At 44.4% G+C, this 17,743-nt stretch overlaps 1 protein-coding gene across 3 annotated transcripts in view; it reads right to left on the reverse strand.

Moving 5' to 3' along the window:
* Window positions 1–17,743, reverse strand: part of fras1 (Fraser extracellular matrix complex subunit 1) — a 518,960-nt gene that overhangs the window by 65,952 nt on the left and 435,265 nt on the right. For all 3 annotated transcript variants that reach the window (XM_059988734.1, XM_059988733.1, XM_059988732.1), the window contains 3 exons: window positions 15,104–15,350; window positions 11,864–12,208; window positions 11,412–11,572 (listed from right to left, as the gene is read on the reverse strand). In XM_059988734.1, the coding sequence (XP_059844717.1) occupies window positions 11,412–11,572; window positions 11,864–12,208; window positions 15,104–15,350 (753 nt within the window). The remainder of the gene's footprint in view (window positions 1–11,411; window positions 11,573–11,863; window positions 12,209–15,103; window positions 15,351–17,743) is intronic.

The raw sequence follows: 17,743 nt of genomic DNA on the forward strand, positions 1-17,743 counted from the left end.
GGCTCAGCAGGGAAGGGTAAAGACAGAGTGTTAGCGATAGGAGGCTCAGCAGGGAAGGGTAAAGACAGAGTGTTAGCGATAGGAGGCTCAGCAGGGAAGGGTAAAGACAGAGTGTTAGCGATAGGAGGCTCAGCAGGGAAGGGTAAAGACAGAGTGCTAGCGATAGGAGGCTCAGTAGGGAAGGGTAAAGACAGGCAGAGTGTTAGCGATAGGAGGCTCAGCAGGGAAGGGTAAAGACAGAGTGTTAGCGATAGGAGGCTCAGCAGGGAAGGGTAAAGACAGAGTGTTAGCGATAGGAGGCTCAGTAGGGAAGGGTAAAGACAGAGTGTTAGCGATAGGAGGCTCAGCAGGGAAGGGTAAAGACAGAGTGTTAGCGATAGGAGGCTCAGCAGGGAAGGGTAAAGACAGGCAGAGTGTTAGCGATAGGAGGCTCAGCAGGGAAGGGTAAAGACAGAGTGTTAGCGATAGGAGGCTCAGCAGGGAAGGGTAAAGACAGAGTGTTAGCGATAGGAGGCTCAGCAGGGAAGGGTAAAGACAGAGTGTTAGCGATAGGAGGCTCAGTAGGGAAGGGTAAAGACAGAGTGTTAGCGATAGGAGGCTCAGTAGGGAAGGGTAAAGACAGAGTGTTAGCGATAGGAGGCTCAGCAGGGAAGGGTAAAGACAGAGTGTTAGCGATAGGAGGCTCAGCAGGGAAGGGTAAAGACAGGCAGAGTGTTAGCGATAGGAGGCTCAGCAGGGAAGGGTAAAGACAGAGTGTTAGCGATAGGAGGCTCAGCAGGGAAGGGTAAAGACAGGCAGAGTGTTAGCGATAGGAGGCTCAGCAGGGAAGGGTAAAGACAGAGTGTTAGCGATAGGAGGCTCAGCAGGGAAGGGTAAAGACAGAGTGTTAGCGATAGGAGGCTCAGCAGGGAAGGGTAAAGACAGGCAGAGTGTTAGCGATAGGAGGCTCAGCAGGGAAGGGTAAAGACAGAGTGTTAGCGATAGGAGGCTCAGCAGGGAAGGGTAAAGACAGAGTGTTAGCGATAGGAGGCTCAGCAGGGAAGGGTAAAGACAGAGTGTTAGCGATAGGAGGCTCAGTAGGGAAGGGTAAAGACAGAGTGTTAGCGATAGGAGGCTCAGCAGGGAAGGGTAAAGACAGAGTGTTAGCGATAGGAGGCTCAGTAGGGAAGGGTAAAGACAGAGTGTTAGCGATAGGAGGCTCAGCAGGGAAGGGTAAAGACAGAGTGTTAGCGATAGGAGGCTCAGCAGGGAAGGGTAAAGACAGAGTGTTAGCGATAGGAGGCTCAGCAGGGAAGGGTAAAGACAGAGTGTTAGCGATAGGAGGCTCAGCAGGGAAGGGTAAAGACAGAGTGTTAGCGATAGGAGGCTCAGCAGGGAAGGGTAAAGACAGACAGAGTGTTAGCGATAGGAGGCTCAGCAGGGAAGGGTAAAGACAGAGTGTTAGCGATAGGAGGCTCAGCAGGGAAGGGTAAAGACAGGCAGAGTGTTAGCGATAGGAGGCTCAGCAGGGAAGGGTAAAGACAGAGTGTTAGCGATAGGAGGCTCAGCAGGGAAGGGTAAAGACAGAGTGTTAGCGATAGGAGGCTCAGCAGGGAAGGGTAAAGACAGAGTGTTAGCGATAGGAGGCTCAGCAGGGAAGGGTAAAGACAGAGTGTTAGCGATAGGAGGCTCAGCAGGGAAGGGTAAAGACAGAGTGCTAGCGATAGGAGGCTCAGCAGGGAAGGGTAAAGACAGGCAGAGTGTTAGCGATAGGAGGCTCAGCAGGGAAGGGTAAAGACAGAGTGTTAGCGATAGGAGGCTCAGCAGGGAAGGGTAAAGACAGAGTGTTAGCGATAGGAGGCTCAGCAGGGAAGGGTAAAGACAGAGTGTTAGCGATAGGAGGCTCAGCAGGGAAGGGTAAAGACAGAGTGTTAGCGATAGGAGGCTCAGCAGGGAAGGGTAAAGACAGAGTGTTAGCGATAGGAGGCTCAGCAGGGAAGGGTAAAGACAGGCAGAGTGTTAGCGATAGGAGGCTCAGTAGGGAAGGGTAAAGACAGAGTGTTAGCGATAGGAGGCTCAGCAGGGAAGGGTAAAGACAGAGTGTTAGCGATAGGAGGCTCAGCAGGGAAGGGTAAAGACAGAGTGTTAGCGATAGGAGGCTCAGCAGGGAAGGGTAAAGACAGGCAGAGTGTTAGCGATAGGAGGCTCAGCAGGGAAGGGTAAAGACAGAGTGTTAGCGATAGGAGGCTCAGCAGGGAAGGGTAAAGACAGAGTGTTAGCGATAGGAGGCTCAGCAGGGAAGGGTAAAGACAGACAGAGTGTTAGCGATAGGAGGCTCAGCAGGGAAGGGTAAAGACAGAGTGTTAGCGATAGGAGGCTCAGCAGGGAAGGGTAAAGACAGAGTGTTAGCGATAGGAGGCTCAGCAGGGAAGGGTAAAGACAGAGTGTTAGCGATAGGAGGCTCAGCAGGGAAGGGTAAAGACAGACAGAGTGTTAGCGATAGGAGGCTGAGCAGGGAAGGGTAAAGACAGACAGAGTGTTAGCGATAGGAGGCTCAGCAGGGAAGGGTAAAGACAGAGTGTTAGCGATAGGAGGCTCAGCAGGGAAGGGTAAAGACAGAGTGTTAGCGATAGGAGGCTCAGCAGGGAAGGGTAAAGACAGACAGAGTGTTAGCGATAGGAGGCTCAGCAGGGAAGGGTAAAGACAGAGTGTTAGCGATAGGAGGCTCAGCAGGGAAGGGTAAAGACAGAGTGCTAGCGATAGGAGGCTCAGCAGGGAAGGGTAAAGACAGAGTGTTAGCGATAGGAGGCTCAGCAGGGAAGGGTAAAGACAGAGTGTTAGCGATAGGAGGCTCAGCAGGGAAGGGTAAAGACAGAGTGTTAGCGATAGGAGGCTCAGCAGGGAAGGGTAAAGACAGAGTGTTAGCGATAGGAGGCTCAGCAGGGAAGGGTAAAGACAGAGTGTTAGCGATAGGAGGCTCAGCAGGGAAGGGTAAAGACAGGCAGAGTGTTAGCGATAGGAGGCTCAGCAGGGAAGGGTAAAGACAGAGTGTTAGCGATAGGAGGCTCAGCAGGGAAGGGTAAAGACAGAGTGTTAGCGATAGGAGGCTCAGCAGGGAAGGGTAAAGACAGAGTGTTAGCGATAGGAGGCTCAGCAGGGAAGGGTAAAGACAGAGTGTTAGCGATAGGAGGCTCAGTAGGGAAGGGTAAAGACAGAGTGTTAGCGATAGGAGGCTCAGTAGGGAAGGGTAAAGACAGAGTGTTAGCGATAGGAGGCTCAGCAGGGAAGGGTAAAGACAGAGTGTTAGCGATAGGAGGCTCAGCAGGGAAGGGTAAAGACAGAGTGTTAGCGATAGGAGGCTCAGCAGGGAAGGGTAAAGACAGAGTGTTAGCGATAGGAGGCTCAGCAGGGAAGGGTAAAGACAGAGTGTTAGCGATAGGAGGCTCAGCAGGGAAGGGTAAAGACAGACAGAGTGTTAGCGATAGGAGGCTCAGCAGGGAAGGGTAAAGACAGACAGAGTGTTAGCGATAGGAGGCTCAGCAGGGAAGGGTAAAGACAGAGTGTTAGCGATAGGAGGCTCAGCAGGGAAGGGTAAAGACAGAGTGTTAGCGATAGGAGGCTCAGCAGGGAAGGGTAAAGACAGGCAGAGTGTTAGCGATAGGAGGCTCAGCAGGGAAGGGTAAAGACAGAGTGTTAGCGATAGGAGGCTCAGTAGGGAAGGGTAAAGACAGGCAGAGTGTTAGCGATAGGAGGCTCAGCAGGGAAGGGTAAAGACAGAGTGTTAGCGATAGGAGGCTCAGCAGGGAAGGGTAAAGACAGAGTGTTAGCGATAGGAGGCTCAGCAGGGAAGGGTAAAGACAGAGTGTTAGCGATAGGAGGCTCAGCAGGGAAGGGTAAAGACAGAGTGTTAGCGATAGGAGGCTCAGTAGGGAAGGGTAAAGACAGAGTGTTAGCGATAGGAGGCTCAGCAGGGAAGGGTAAAGACAGAGTGTTAGCGATAGGAGGCTCAGCAGGGAAGGGTAAAGGCAGAGTGTTAGCGATAGGAGGCTCAGCAGGGAAGGGTAAAGACAGAGTGTTAGCGATAGGAGGCTCAGCAGGGAAGGGTAAAGACAGAGTGTTAGCGATAGGAGGCTCAGCAGGGAAGGGTAAAGACAGGCAGAGTGTTAGCGATAGGAGGCTCAGCAGGGAAGGGTAAAGACAGGCAGAGTGCTAGCGATAGGAGGCTCAGCAGGGAAGGGTAAAGACAGGCAGAGTGTTAGCGATAGGAGGCTCAGCAGGGAAGGGTAAAGACAGAGTGTTAGCGATAGGAGGCTCAGCAGGGAAGGGTAAAGACAGAGTGTTAGCGATAGGAGGCTCAGCAGGGAAGGGTAAAGACAGAGTGTTAGCGATAGGAGGCTCAGCAGGGAAGGGTAAAGACAGGCAGAGTGTTAGCGATAGGAGGCTCAGCAGGGAAGGGTAAAGACAGAGTGTTAGCGATAGGAGGCTCAGCAGGGAAGGGTAAAGACAGAGTGTTAGCGATAGGAGGCTCAGCAGGGAAGGGTAAAGACAGAGTGTTAGCGATAGGAGGCTCAGCAGGGAAGGGTAAAGACAGAGTGTTAGCGATAGGAGGCTCAGCAGGGAAGGGTAAAGACAGAGTGCTAGCGATAGGAGGCTCAGTAGTCAGGGGGACGGACAAGAGATTCTGTGGCTGCGAAAGCAACACCAGGATGGTGTGTGTCTCCTGGGCGCTAGGGTCCAGTATGTTTCAGAGCTGCTGCAGAATATTCTCAAGAGGTAGGATGATCACCTAAGGTTATGGTGCATCAATGACATGGATAGAAAGGGGGAAGAGGTCCTGCACAGTGAGTATAGGGAGTTAGGAACGAGGTTGAAGAGCAGTACCTCCAAGGTAGTAACTTCTGAATTGCTCCCAGTGCCATGCTAGTCAGGGCTGGAAAAGGATGACAGTACGGATGAACAAGTGGCTGAGGAAATGTTGAAGGGGGCAGGGTTTCAGTTTCTTGGATTACTGGGGCAGGGGTGACCTGTACCTGAGGGGTGGGTTGCAGCTGAACTGGAGGGGAATCAGTGCCCTGCCCGTGAGGCTTGCTCGTGCTACTTAGGATTTAAAATAGTTTGGTAGGAGAATGGCCATCAGAGCACCAGGTCAGAAAGTGGAGGGATGAAGACGAAGGAGAATATCAGGGCCAGTAAAACCAGGGAGGACAAGGTAATGGATACAATGGGATGGATAGTTTGAGTGCATGTATTTAATGCTAGGAGTATTGTGGGTAAAAGTAATGAGCTTAGAGCATGGATCAGTACTGGAACTAAAACGTTGTGGCCATTACAGGGACTTAGCTGAATGGGTGCTTAATGTCCCAGGGTTTCGATGTTTTAGGAAAGTTAGAAAGAGGTAAAAATGGTAGGCGAGTTGCACTACTAATCAGGGAAAATATCAGAGCTGCAGCCAGAGGGCACATCATGGAGTTCACTAAATCTATATGGGTAGAACTCAAAAATAGGAAGCGTGCAATCACTCTGATGGGATTGTACTACCAACACCCAACAACCACTGGGACACTGAGGAACTAATATGCAGGCAGATTGAGAAAAGGTTTTAAAAACAATATGGTCGTCATCATGAGGGGATTTCAGATTCTCTAATATAACTGGGACCTTCTGAGTACAAAAGGTTTAAACAGGGCAGCATTTGTTAGGTGCATCCAGGAGGGTTTCTTAAATCAATATATAGATAGCTCAACATGAGGAGGGGCTGTGCTGGACCTGGTGTTGGTTAATAAACCTGGGAAGGTGACCAACCTTTCAGTGGGTGAGCAGTTAGGGAACAGTGACCACAACTCCTTAAGTTTTAAGATAGCCATAGATAAGGATAGGTATGGACCTTGTGGGAGAGTATTAAATTGAGAAGGGTAAATTATAAGAGCATCAGGCAGGAACTTGGCAGAGTTAATAGGGAAAACTGTTTTTGGGCACGTCTACACCTGACTCGTGGAGGGTGCTTAGTGAACAACTGCACAGAGTACAGGACAGGTATGTTCCATTAAGAAAGAAGGACAAGGATGGCATGGTAAGAGAACTGCGGCTGTCAAGAGGGGATGAATTTAGTCAAGGAGAAAAAGGGAAAGTTAGGAGGCTGGAATCAAACAACGCCCTTGAGAAGTATAAAGAAGCCAGAAAAGAACTCAAGGAGGAAATTAGGAAAGCCTTAAGAAGTCCTTGGCAAGTAGCATTAAAGAGAACCCGAAGGCATTCTATACATACATCAGGAGCAAGAGGGTAACTAGAGATAGGTTACGGCCATTCAAGGATAAAGGGGGAAACACTTGCTTGGATGTGGAGGATGTGGGTGAGGCTCTTAATGAGTACATTACCAAGGAGAAGGACATGGAGAATAGGGAAATCAACACTGAGTGTATTGGCATGCAAGGGCATTGAGGTAAAGGAGGATCTCTTAAAGAGCATGAAAGTGGATAAATACTCAGGGCCTGATGGGATATACCCAGATTATTGAAAGAGGCAAGAAAAGAGATTGCTTAGTCCTTGACCAATATTTTTATGTTCTCTCTAAGCAGCAGGCGAGCCCTGGAGGACTGGTGAGTAGCTAACTTTGTTCCATTATTCAATAAGGGAACTGGGGATAATCTTGGAAAGTATAATCCGGTGAGTCTCGCTTCAGTGCTAGGGAAGTTACAAGAGTGAATTCTTAGGGAAAGGATTTATGAGTATTTGGAAAACCTTGGCCTAATTAAGGAGAGCTAGTGTGGCTTTATACAGGACAAGTGCTTTATAAAGCACTGGTAAGGCCTCATGGAGAATTGTGAGCAGTTTTGGGCCCCTTATCTTAGAAAGGATGTACTGAAATTGGAGGGAGTTCAAAGGAGGTTCACTAAAATGATTCTGGGATTGAATAGCTTATCGTGTGAAGAGCATTTGATGGCTCTGGGCCAGTATTCACCAGAATTCAGAAGAATGAGGGGAAACCTCACTGAAACCTATCAAGTGGTGAAAGGCCTTGACAGTGTGGATCTGGAAAGCATGTTTCCTGTGGTGAGAGAGTCTAAAGACCAGAAGACACAGCCTGGAGCCAAGTCTTTACATATATTTAAGGTTGATAGATTCTTAATTGGTCAGGGATGTAGAGGTATGTGGGGCGGGGGGGGGGGGGGGAGGCAGGAGATTGGGGCTGAGAGGATAATTGGATCTGCCATGATGAAATGACAGCGCATACTCAATGGCCTAAATCTGCTCCAATTTCTTATTGTCTGAATTCATGTCTGACTATCCTGATCTGAATTTTTTTAAAGAGCTGACAAGGGTGATTGACAAAGGTAGAACTGTGGATTTTGCCTTTATGGATTTTAGTAATGAGTTTGACAAAATCCCTCATGGGAGGCTCATCCAGAAGATTAAGATGCATGGGATCCATGGTGAATTGGCCGTTTGGATTCAGAACTGGCTTGCCCACAGAAATCAGAGGACAGTCGTTGAAGGGACTTATTCTAGCTGGAGGTTTGTCATTACTGGTGTTCTGCAGAGATCCGTAAGTGAGACCTCTGCTGCTTGTAATATATACAACAGGATATAGATCAGTTGCAGAAACGGGTGGGGAAATGGCAGATGGAGTTTAACATAGCCAAATAAAAAGTGTTGCACTTTAGTACGTCAAATGCAAAGAGACAGTACAGTGTTAAGGAAAAACATCCATAACAGTGTAGGTAGCAGTGTAGCTCCTTGGAAGTGGCTACACAGGTTGATAGGGTGATTAAGGTGGCTTGTGGCATGCCTGCCATTACTAGTTAAGGGATTGAGTTCGAAAGTCAGGAAATGATGTTGCAACTTTATAAAATTCTAGACAGGCTGCATCGGGAGTGCTGCATACAGTTCTGGTCACCCCACTATAGGAAGAACGCTGAGGCTTTGGAGAGGGTGCAGAAGAGGTTAACCAGGATTAGAGGACATGTGCTACAATGAGAGGTTGGACAAACTTGGGTCATTTTCTCTGGGACGGCAGAGGCAAAGGGTAGATCTGATAGAGGTGTATAAGATTATGAGAGACAGAGTAAATAGAGAACACCTTTTTTCTCAAATTAAAATGTCTTATACCAGAGGGCATGTATTTAAGGTGAGAGGTGGTAATTTCAAAGGAAATATGATGTGCTGCCTGGGGTGGTGGCAGGGGCAATAAGAGACAGTTAGATAGCCACACTAATGTGAGGAAAACGGAAGGACATGGACATGGTGTAGGCAGAGGGGATTAGATTAGTTAAATATTTGATTAATATAATTATTTCAGCACAACAGCATGGGCTGAGAGGCCTGTTCCTGCAGTGTACTGTTCCAATTCCCACTGCTGTCTGATAGGAGTTTGTATCTTCTCTCCATGATTATGTGGGTGCTCCTGATTCCTCCTGCATTCCAAAGACTTTTGCATGGGGTAAGGGTTAGTGAGTTCTGTGCACACTATGATGGCACTGGAAGCGATGCAGCATGGCCATTCTTGCGAGTTGCACTCAGCACAATCCTCAGACTGTGCTGGTCACTGATGCAAGCAGTACATTTCACTCTATGTTTCAATGTACACATTAGGGGTTTGCAGGGATGAGGCATGACATCTAAAACTTCGATAGATGTGAAGTGGGGAGTAGATAGACTGGCTGCATCACAGCCTGGTATGGAAACACCAGTGCCCTTGAATGGAAGAGCCTACAAGAACTAGTGATACAGTTCATCACCGGTAAAGCCCTCCCAACCACTAAGTACATCTACATGAAACGCTGCCACAGGAAAGTAGCAATCATCATCAGGGACCTCCACCACCCTGGACATGCTCTTTTCTCACTGCTGCCATCAGGAAGGTACAAGGCCCTCAGTGCTCATACCACCAATTATTAAACCTCAACCATGGGGCTTTGGAACCAGAGGGGAGAACTTCACTTGCCCCATCACTGAAATATTCCCACAACCTATGGAATTACTTTCAAGGATTCTTCATTTCATGTTCTCGATATTTATTGCTTATTCATTTATTACTATTATTCTTCTTTTTGAATTTGCATAGTTGACTGTCTTCTGCATTCTGGTTGAACACTCTAGTTGGGTGGTTTTTCACTGATTCTATTATAGTCATAATTATATGGATTTGGTGAGTATGTCCACAAGAGAATGAATCTCAGGGTTGTATTTGGGACATATATATACTTTTGATAATAAATTTACTTTGAACTTTGACAAATAAAAGCTAATCTTTAAATGATATGAACACTTATTGATAGGTGTGGTGACAAGGAGCATTGTTTAGAATAGTAAGGTCTTCCTTTTCCTTCCCTCTCATGTCTTTTTAGGCAGCCACAGTAATGTCAATAAGATAAATTTTATTTACAGCATTTCCAATGATAAGATTAGTTTTGCAAATCAGCAAACTTGAAATATGCAAATGGAAAACTAATTGTAACTGTATCTAATGCTGTTCAAAGCTGAAGAAGCCTGCTATGTTGGAGAGAATTGCGCTAACTGAGGCCAAGTCTTAAAGGAAACGCAAGTTAGTTGCACCCACGCAAGTAGTCCTGGGCTTGTTAGCAAGTATTGGCTCTAAGCCAGGATTTTACTGGCTGACTGATGTTGACAGATTAGCCGTTTGACTCTCAATGAGCTCCAAGTACAGGTCCAAAGGCAGAGACAAGATATGCAGGGATTGCCCAGTATCATGCAGAGAAATCTACTTCTTCTCTTAATCGGACCTGATGTAGAGTAAGAAAGCCCATCAATTCCTATGGGATTCTTTGCCTGGAAAATGGGGAAAGTAAGAGTTTAAGAATTTCTCGTTCATTATGTGCCATGTTGTATTGACATGGGCAATCATGGTCTTTCCACGGCCGTGATTGTTCTTAGCAAATAGAAGTGGTTTGCCACTGCCTTCATTTGGGCAGTGTCTTTACAAGGTGGGCGACCCCACCTATTATCAATGCTCTTCAGGGACTGTTTGTCTGCCTGGCATCAGTGATTGCATAAATGAGACTTGTGATATGCACGAGCTGCCCATGTGACTATCTACCACCTGCTCCCATGGCTTCATGTGACCCTGACTGGGGTGGGCTAAGCAGATTCTAAAACCTTGCCCAAGGGTACCCTGCAGTCTAGCAGAGGGAGGGAGCACCTTTCACCTCCTTTGGTAGAGATGCATCTCCACCCTGACACCTGGAAGAATTCCTAACTTTCCTTATTATAATAGTTTTGTGTCTCTGAATATTACAGATTATTTTTAAAAAACTGCCATAATGTTCCACTCAAACTTGCCTTCAGCCAAAGCTTGTCAGGGCTATTCTGGGGTGGAGCTCCAGTGCTCGATGGCCCGAAGCCGAATCACCATCTGGACCTCATTAAAGGGCAGGGAGCACAGCACAACAAGTGGACCAGTTTCTGCACAATCTAGTCCCGTTTAAGGAGAAAAGATTCAGCCAAGTTCACATAGCTTCTACAATGAGGTTTTGATGATAGGCAAACTTTTCATTAATCTGTTCTTTGAGAAATGCTTTACATTTGCTGCTCTTCATAGGGAAACTAATAATCTCTAGCCAGCATGTCAGATTTCCTGGACTTCAGTCATCAGTCCTCTTATAGAAGATGTATAAAGGACAATGGGTGAGAATTCCTTGCCCCCCTCCACCTTTGGGAAACTACGAGGCTAGTTTGACTTAGCAAAGAACTGAAAGTAATTTATAATTACCAGAGCCATAGCTAGACAGCCTGTATGGTAATAATTCTGTTGAAAATTCTAACACTAGAGTTCATGCATTTAAAGTGAGGAAAGATGAAAGTTGAAAGATGCGCAGAGCAAGTTTTATTTTACACATGGGGGTGGGGGGTTCTGAAATAAACTGCCAGGTATAATGGAAGTAGCAAATACGATAGCGGTATTTAGGAGGTTCTAAGAAATGCATATGGATGCGCAGAGAATGGAAGGACGTGGACCTTTTGTGTGCAGAAGAGATCATTCTGGTCAGTCTTAATTATTCCGGAATAGCACCGTGGGCCGAAGAGCCTGTCTAGGTTCGTGCTGTTGTATGATCTTCCCAAGTTTCAGAGTTCTTCTCCCGTGTGCCAGTGACGCAGTACCATCAGCATACTGCACATAACACAGTGCTTGTTAAGAAAATGGGGTACCATTGAAACTTTGGCAGTATGGAAAATTTGGGTCAGTGTTGTCTGTGGTTTTACGAACATCAGCCCTAACCACTAATCATTAACTGGCAGTGTGGAATGGGTCTTCGTGTATCTGAAAGTACTTTAAATCTTTCCTAGCCGATGCGACTAAGAGTCAATGGAATTAACGGGGAATTAAAGTTATAAGACATTATTTTCCTTCTGCTTTCACACGTATGTCTCTGCTTTTTTTTTTGTACATTGTGATACTCAGGCACCAAATAGTTTACCGCTTCTGTTTTGCCAGGTGCAAAATCAACCCTCTTGGAACTGGGGATATAGTCGATGCCTGGCGTCGCAGATGGCGGGTCTGAAGGGCGGGTAGCACACCACACTGACGTAGGGGTGGAGAGATCACTGCCGTGCCTGATGATCGGTATCTCAAGGGAGCCTAAGAAAAATTCATCTCATTGTTATAAAATATAGCAATTTTTGGAGGAACAACTGCTCACAGATTTTGCTAATTTAGGATTTCATAAATTCTGTTCTTAAAGCTGAATCTCATTTACGTTACAACACAATAACAATGAGAGAGATCCATCTCATTTACTTGTTCAATATTCATACCAAAATAGCAATATAATTTTTAAAACTCCATCATATTCTCTTAGAGTTTACCATTCTTCATATTACAATCAGAAATTACCAACTGATGACAACTGTGGGGTAATTGTGTGCCTACCTGCATCTTCACTAACAGTAAAAGATGAGTTCCCAAGAAATACCAGAGAGGCATCATTGGGGCCATTTATTATTACTTTGGCAGCAGCAACTTCCCCAATCCGTGCATTGTCAGAGGCGTCAGCCAAGATGATCTCAAAGTCCTCCTCCTCTTCATATTCACTGTCATCAATCAGCTTTACATCACATGTCGACATGCTTACACCAGGGCCAAAGACCACACGATTGTCATTTGTCATTCCTCTCGATTTGAAATCAGAACCGGACTCCAAGGCATACAGGCTGCTGCCCTTGGCTGTTTTAGGCAGAGTGTAGCAGATGGCAGAGACCATACTACTGGTGTCTCCTGGAGAGGGACCACAGTTCAGTGATATATATGCACACTTTCCAAATCACATCTGGATCACACAAAACCAAAGCTAAAAGAAATTGTGCTTGTGCTTTAATTTCTCTAATTCTCTGCATGTCGATGTTCCATTAACCTCAGTCTCATTCAAGGCATTCCAGTTGGAACGTGGAAATAATATCCCTAAATTAAGATGATTACTATTGCCTTGTAGAAGCAATAGCAAAGGATGTTTATTATTACTGTGTTGTAAAACTCCTGGCATCTTTAAGCAGATAGGCAATTGGGTTTTCATCTTGTCATTGTTTTAATTACAACATGGATTCACAACAAATGCTTTATATTACAATATCTAAAAATCAAACAGAAGGACTTGAACCCGAAGCGTCGTATCTATTTCTTGTACCACAGATGCTGCCTAACTTTCCAGTATTTTCTGGATTATTTTACAAAATAGTTTTGTGGGTTAGAGTGTTTGAGCTTTGAGGAGTGTTTGGATGAACTTGAACTTTCTTTTCTGGACCAGAGGCAGAAGGGATGACCAAATAGTATATAAAATTATGACTGTCATCAATAGGGTAGATGGTCTAGGATGTAAATGTCATATACTAGGGAGCACAGCTTCAATGTGAATGGGGAAAATAATTATTCCTTCTTTTATTTATAAACAGGGAGAGAGTGGTAGTCTATTTAATATTTCAATAGTATTTCAGTAATATTGTATATAATTTGATTAAGCATTCTGGTTCATTTAAATATTACGGGGCATGTGTAAAAACAAGTAAATTGCACACATCATGACGTTACCATGTGATACATGTGCGCCTTGCTTAAAGTAAACACCAAGTTAGACTCGTGTCTTTTCCTTTCAATTAGAGTAATGTTGTTACAAAGTAATGTTACAAAGCATAACAGTGGCGACAAAAACATACTAAGTGAACCTGAGATGATTACCTACCTGTTGAAGTGCAGCCAAACTTTCAAGTTTAAAAAAAAGCACTCCGAGATGGTTGAGTCAAAAAAAATCATGTTAAAAAACATAACAGTAGGTGCCTGGAATGTACAGCTCAAGGAGGTTGTACAAGTGGATACTAAAGCAACATTTACGGGTGTTTAAAGACACAGGAACAGGCAGGGAATTGAGATGGATTAGTTTAACTTGGCAATGTTGTGGGCTGAAGGCCCGGTTTCTGTGCTGCAATGCTATACACTCTGTGTTTCTTTGTTCTAGTTTAATTTTGAGCAGCAGAAAGATAAATAAGATACCAAGCCATCTTAACACTATCGCAATACAGCTCTTGCTCAGCTTTCTGACATGACTTCATAATTATTTATCATTGAGCTGTTGCTATAACCCATATGGAAATTATTTAGTAGGTAAATCACCTTGAAGGTTTTAAAGTGATGCAACAAATATGCAGCATAATAAAATGTAATCCAACTGATAATTAAATCCATAGGTCAAAATTTACATCATGACAAGAAAATTGGCTACAGTTGGGGGTAGCGCCATAAAGAAAGTAGATAATAGCTAATACGTTATCCAGAGAATGTTAATATGAGGGAGATAGATTGCAAACCCACTTAAATACGTACAACTTCACTCATATTTAAAACTGCCCTAATGGTTGACTGGTTCTTGAGATGAATGACACTCAAGGGCTCACTAAACAGCGATGAATATCATAATCTGCTCTAAGAAGCTGCTTTATGTTTTGGTGCTAATCTTCAAGTCTCGGAATTTGAAGGTTTAGTTCTTTATTTTGCTAATATCAGTATAAAACATTGAAATTAACAGAAAACCCAGCCATTTTTATAAATTTATTTATCTAAGGAAAATTTTAAGTCCAGGGTTGGCATGGTAGTGAAGTGGTTAGCACAACTCTTTACAGTACAGCTGACCCTGGTTCAATTCCCACCACTGCCTGTAAGGAGTTCATGCATTCTCCCTGTGACTGCATGGATTTCATCTGGGTGCTCCAGTTTCCTTCCACAGTCCATAGACATACAGGTTAGTAGGTTAATTGGTCATTGTAAATTGTCCTGTGATTAGGATTCAATTAGGGGATTGTAGGGCAGTGTGGTTCCAAGTGCCAGAAAGATCTATTCCACACTGAATATCAATTAATAAATAGACTGAAAACAATCCCGTGCTTGGTCTATGATTCTCTCTACACCTTGAAAGCCAAGTACAGAACAGTTCCACTATTTTTTCAATGAAACCTCCAACACCTTTCAGCAGAGGTGAATTTAAAGCTAAAAAGACGAGTCCAATAATGCTGTTGATCGACTTGCTGGGACCAACGAGGTCAAGAACTAGATAACTTAGTGCTGATTGGTGACTGTCAGAAAGCAATCAGTTTTGGAACAGAAAATACATTTCCATTTTGCCTTAATTGTTACCCTTGGGTAAATAAAACAAACAATCTCTGAGGTAAGGGTGTTGGTTTTATTTGCTGCCCAGGCCTGAATGGTGATCACTCCAAAATGTCAGTTTCATTTATTGATGCATCCTGGTAGAACTCCTTTATTTTAAACAATTTATTCTCATATACTGCATGTTTGAACTTACTAAGGAAGTAAAAGCTGGTACAATGTAACAGACTGACAGAAAAAGTGTTAAAGTTTATGTAGAGTAGGCAATTCAATTGGAACACAATAATTCAAAGGGGCCCAAACTTCAACAATAGTCTGTTACAAGGATAAATGTCATTTTGGCTTCAAAATTCAAAAACATTTGTTGAAAATTCACTGTTAGATGGACTGCAGAAATAAGTTGACAGCATCCATCACGCCATTAAGAAAAGGGCCAAAATTCTCATGAACAGTACATCAAAATTTATGCTTCTTTTTAAGTTAACATCATAGAATGAAATAAAAAAAATATATACAGACCTTTCCTTTCAATCGGAGCAAACAAGAATCCAGCACTTTCATTAACTCGATAGAACTTCTTGTCAAACTGCAGAGTAGGCTCATCCTCTGTATCATTGATATTCACCTTGGCCCTGGTAATCTGCCCAAGCAATGCATATGCAGGCATGCTCAACTCCACAACGAAGCTTTCGGTATTTTCAAACACCTGGTCGTCGTTTATAACAATTGTACAAATCTTTCTATCCTCTCTCTCGTCAAATTGAACCTAACGAAAAGCCAAACATATGAAGAAAACTTTATATCTTAAATCCCAGAAGAAATGTCTGTTTCTTTTCAATACTCATGAAAAGTTACAGAAAGAATGTAAAGATATTAGGGTATACATCAGCCATAATTGTTAACACTGGCATGAGGCGTTAATGAACCTCTGTGCTACGTACGGCACTGAAACTGATCCCAATGAGTTTTTAAATATAGATCTTGTCATCTAAGGAATTTGGAAAGAAAATTAGCTCAGTGGAAATCAGGATGCATCAGGTTTGCCCTCTGACTATGTGTTTATACCTGCATCCAGAAATCTGAGTGTGGATACACTTTTTAGCGGCAGTTTAATTTATATGGAGCCTGTGACCACAAGAACCTGCAGAGTTGTTGACACATCTCAATGCATTGTGAAACTAGCCTTCCCTCCATAGACTCTCTATACCAGTCACTGCCTCGGTAAAGCAGCAGAAAGACCTCACCAACCTCAGACAATCTCTCCTCTCCCCTCTGCCATCAGCCAAAAGATGAAAATGTCTGAATGCAAGTACCATCAGGATCAAGTACAGCTTCTACCCGACTGCTATAAGACAATTCAATGTTCTCCAGTACAGTAAGATGGACTCTTGACCACAGTCTACCTTGCTATGACCTTGCACCTTATCGTCAACCTGTATCACACTTTCTCAGAAACTGTTACACTTTAATCTGCATTTGGATATTGTTTTACATTTTATCATCTCATTGCACTGTAATGAATTGATCTGTATGTACAGTATTAAGACAAGCATTTCACAGTACCACAGTTCGTGCGACAACAATAAACCAACTGCATTTCTCATTGAAGCTGCTCCCAATTCCAAAGGGTGTTTGGGTTTCTATCAAAGGCATCAGATGAGGCTTAGGATAGCTTGATAAATGTAAGAGCAAGTGCTTCCCCTTGCACATTTCAGTCACTATATTTGAACCTTTCAATAACATTGGGAAAGAAGGCATATAAACCAAGGTACTTCACCCTGTAGGTCGTGTGTTATATCTGCCCAGCAGTGAGTGGGCATGGTTCAGAGGGGCAGACAGACTGATGTAAAGCCAGACGCAACAAGACTCAGCCCAGGACCGGCCCACTCAGACCAGGCCATGATGTTGGTACAGAGTGGTGGTGAACAATGAGAATGCAGATATGGAGTGAAGGACAGGCATGGGTCCCTTCACCAGCCGCCATCAGGGAGGTTCCAAGCTGGTCTGTGATTCCCTGCAGAGTGAAACATGGATTACTGCTCCCTTTACTCATCCTGGCCACTCTTTTCTCTTTATGTTAGCAAGGCTTTTCCCTGTTGAGGTACAGGTATACTTCACTCTGTTCCTTCTTTCAGATCTTACTTATCCACAATTTTTGCTGAAAATGCATATGGGCAAGCTGACTGTAGAGTAAGGTGAAATCAGTTGCACTGAAATTATACAGCCAGCCAATGCAACAACTGCTACTTAATGTTATCACCTACTAGAAAAATTGTACTCCACCTACCAACCTCTCCAGGTCAAAGCAGCCCAGAATAGGATATCATTAAAAAATGGTGCTGCTGCTTGGCACTCTGATTTTTATATTTCTCTATTGGTAAATAGTGTTCCAGTAATCCAGTCAAATCCCAAGTTACCTGGGGCATTTGCTTCTGAAACATGGCACCAGGTTGAACCCGTCTACTCTGAGGTTTGAAGTCTATGGAAAACAGTTCAGGGATTTTCTATCAACATTTGATAACTATTTCACAATATAAAGATATTTAAATACAAAATATTTGCTGGAAGGCCAAATTACAACTTTTATTCACAACATTTGCTGACTGTTGAACTTGTTACCATGGAAACATCCAGGTGGAAAGATCCGAGCAGGCAGCCACAGCGGCAACCTCCGTCTATCTATGAGGAAAATGCTAGAATCCAGGTGGTCTGCTGCTAATCCTAGTAACGCTCACATTCTCTGTCCCAGCCCCACACCAAACATCTCAGCACTGAGCAGTCTCACCACTCATCTCAGCCGACTCAACACCAGCCCCCTTCACACTGAGCATCGCTGCAGGTGTACCAGCAGTGGGCAAAGGTTTGCTCCAGGATCCTGGAACAGCAGCAGACAGGAGCACAGAATGTCAGAGGCTTCGGCTTGTCCCAAGCACTACAACACTTCCAATGCTCATAATGGTACAACGACCCCTTCAGTAGAGTTTCCATTTCCAATTTCACCTCTGAGAACACACCCTGAGCAATAACAGAGGTAGCAGAAAACATGAAACAGGGTATAGCTGAAACATTGGTCACATTGTACAAAGCATGGGAGCCACAGTAGTATAGTGGTTAACGTGACACTATTACAGCTCAGGACGTTCTGAAGTTCAAACTTCA

This window comes from Hypanus sabinus, chromosome 14 (assembly GCF_030144855.1).
Source record: "Hypanus sabinus isolate sHypSab1 chromosome 14, sHypSab1.hap1, whole genome shotgun sequence".
NCBI lineage: Eukaryota > Metazoa > Chordata > Chondrichthyes > Myliobatiformes > Dasyatidae > Hypanus > Hypanus sabinus.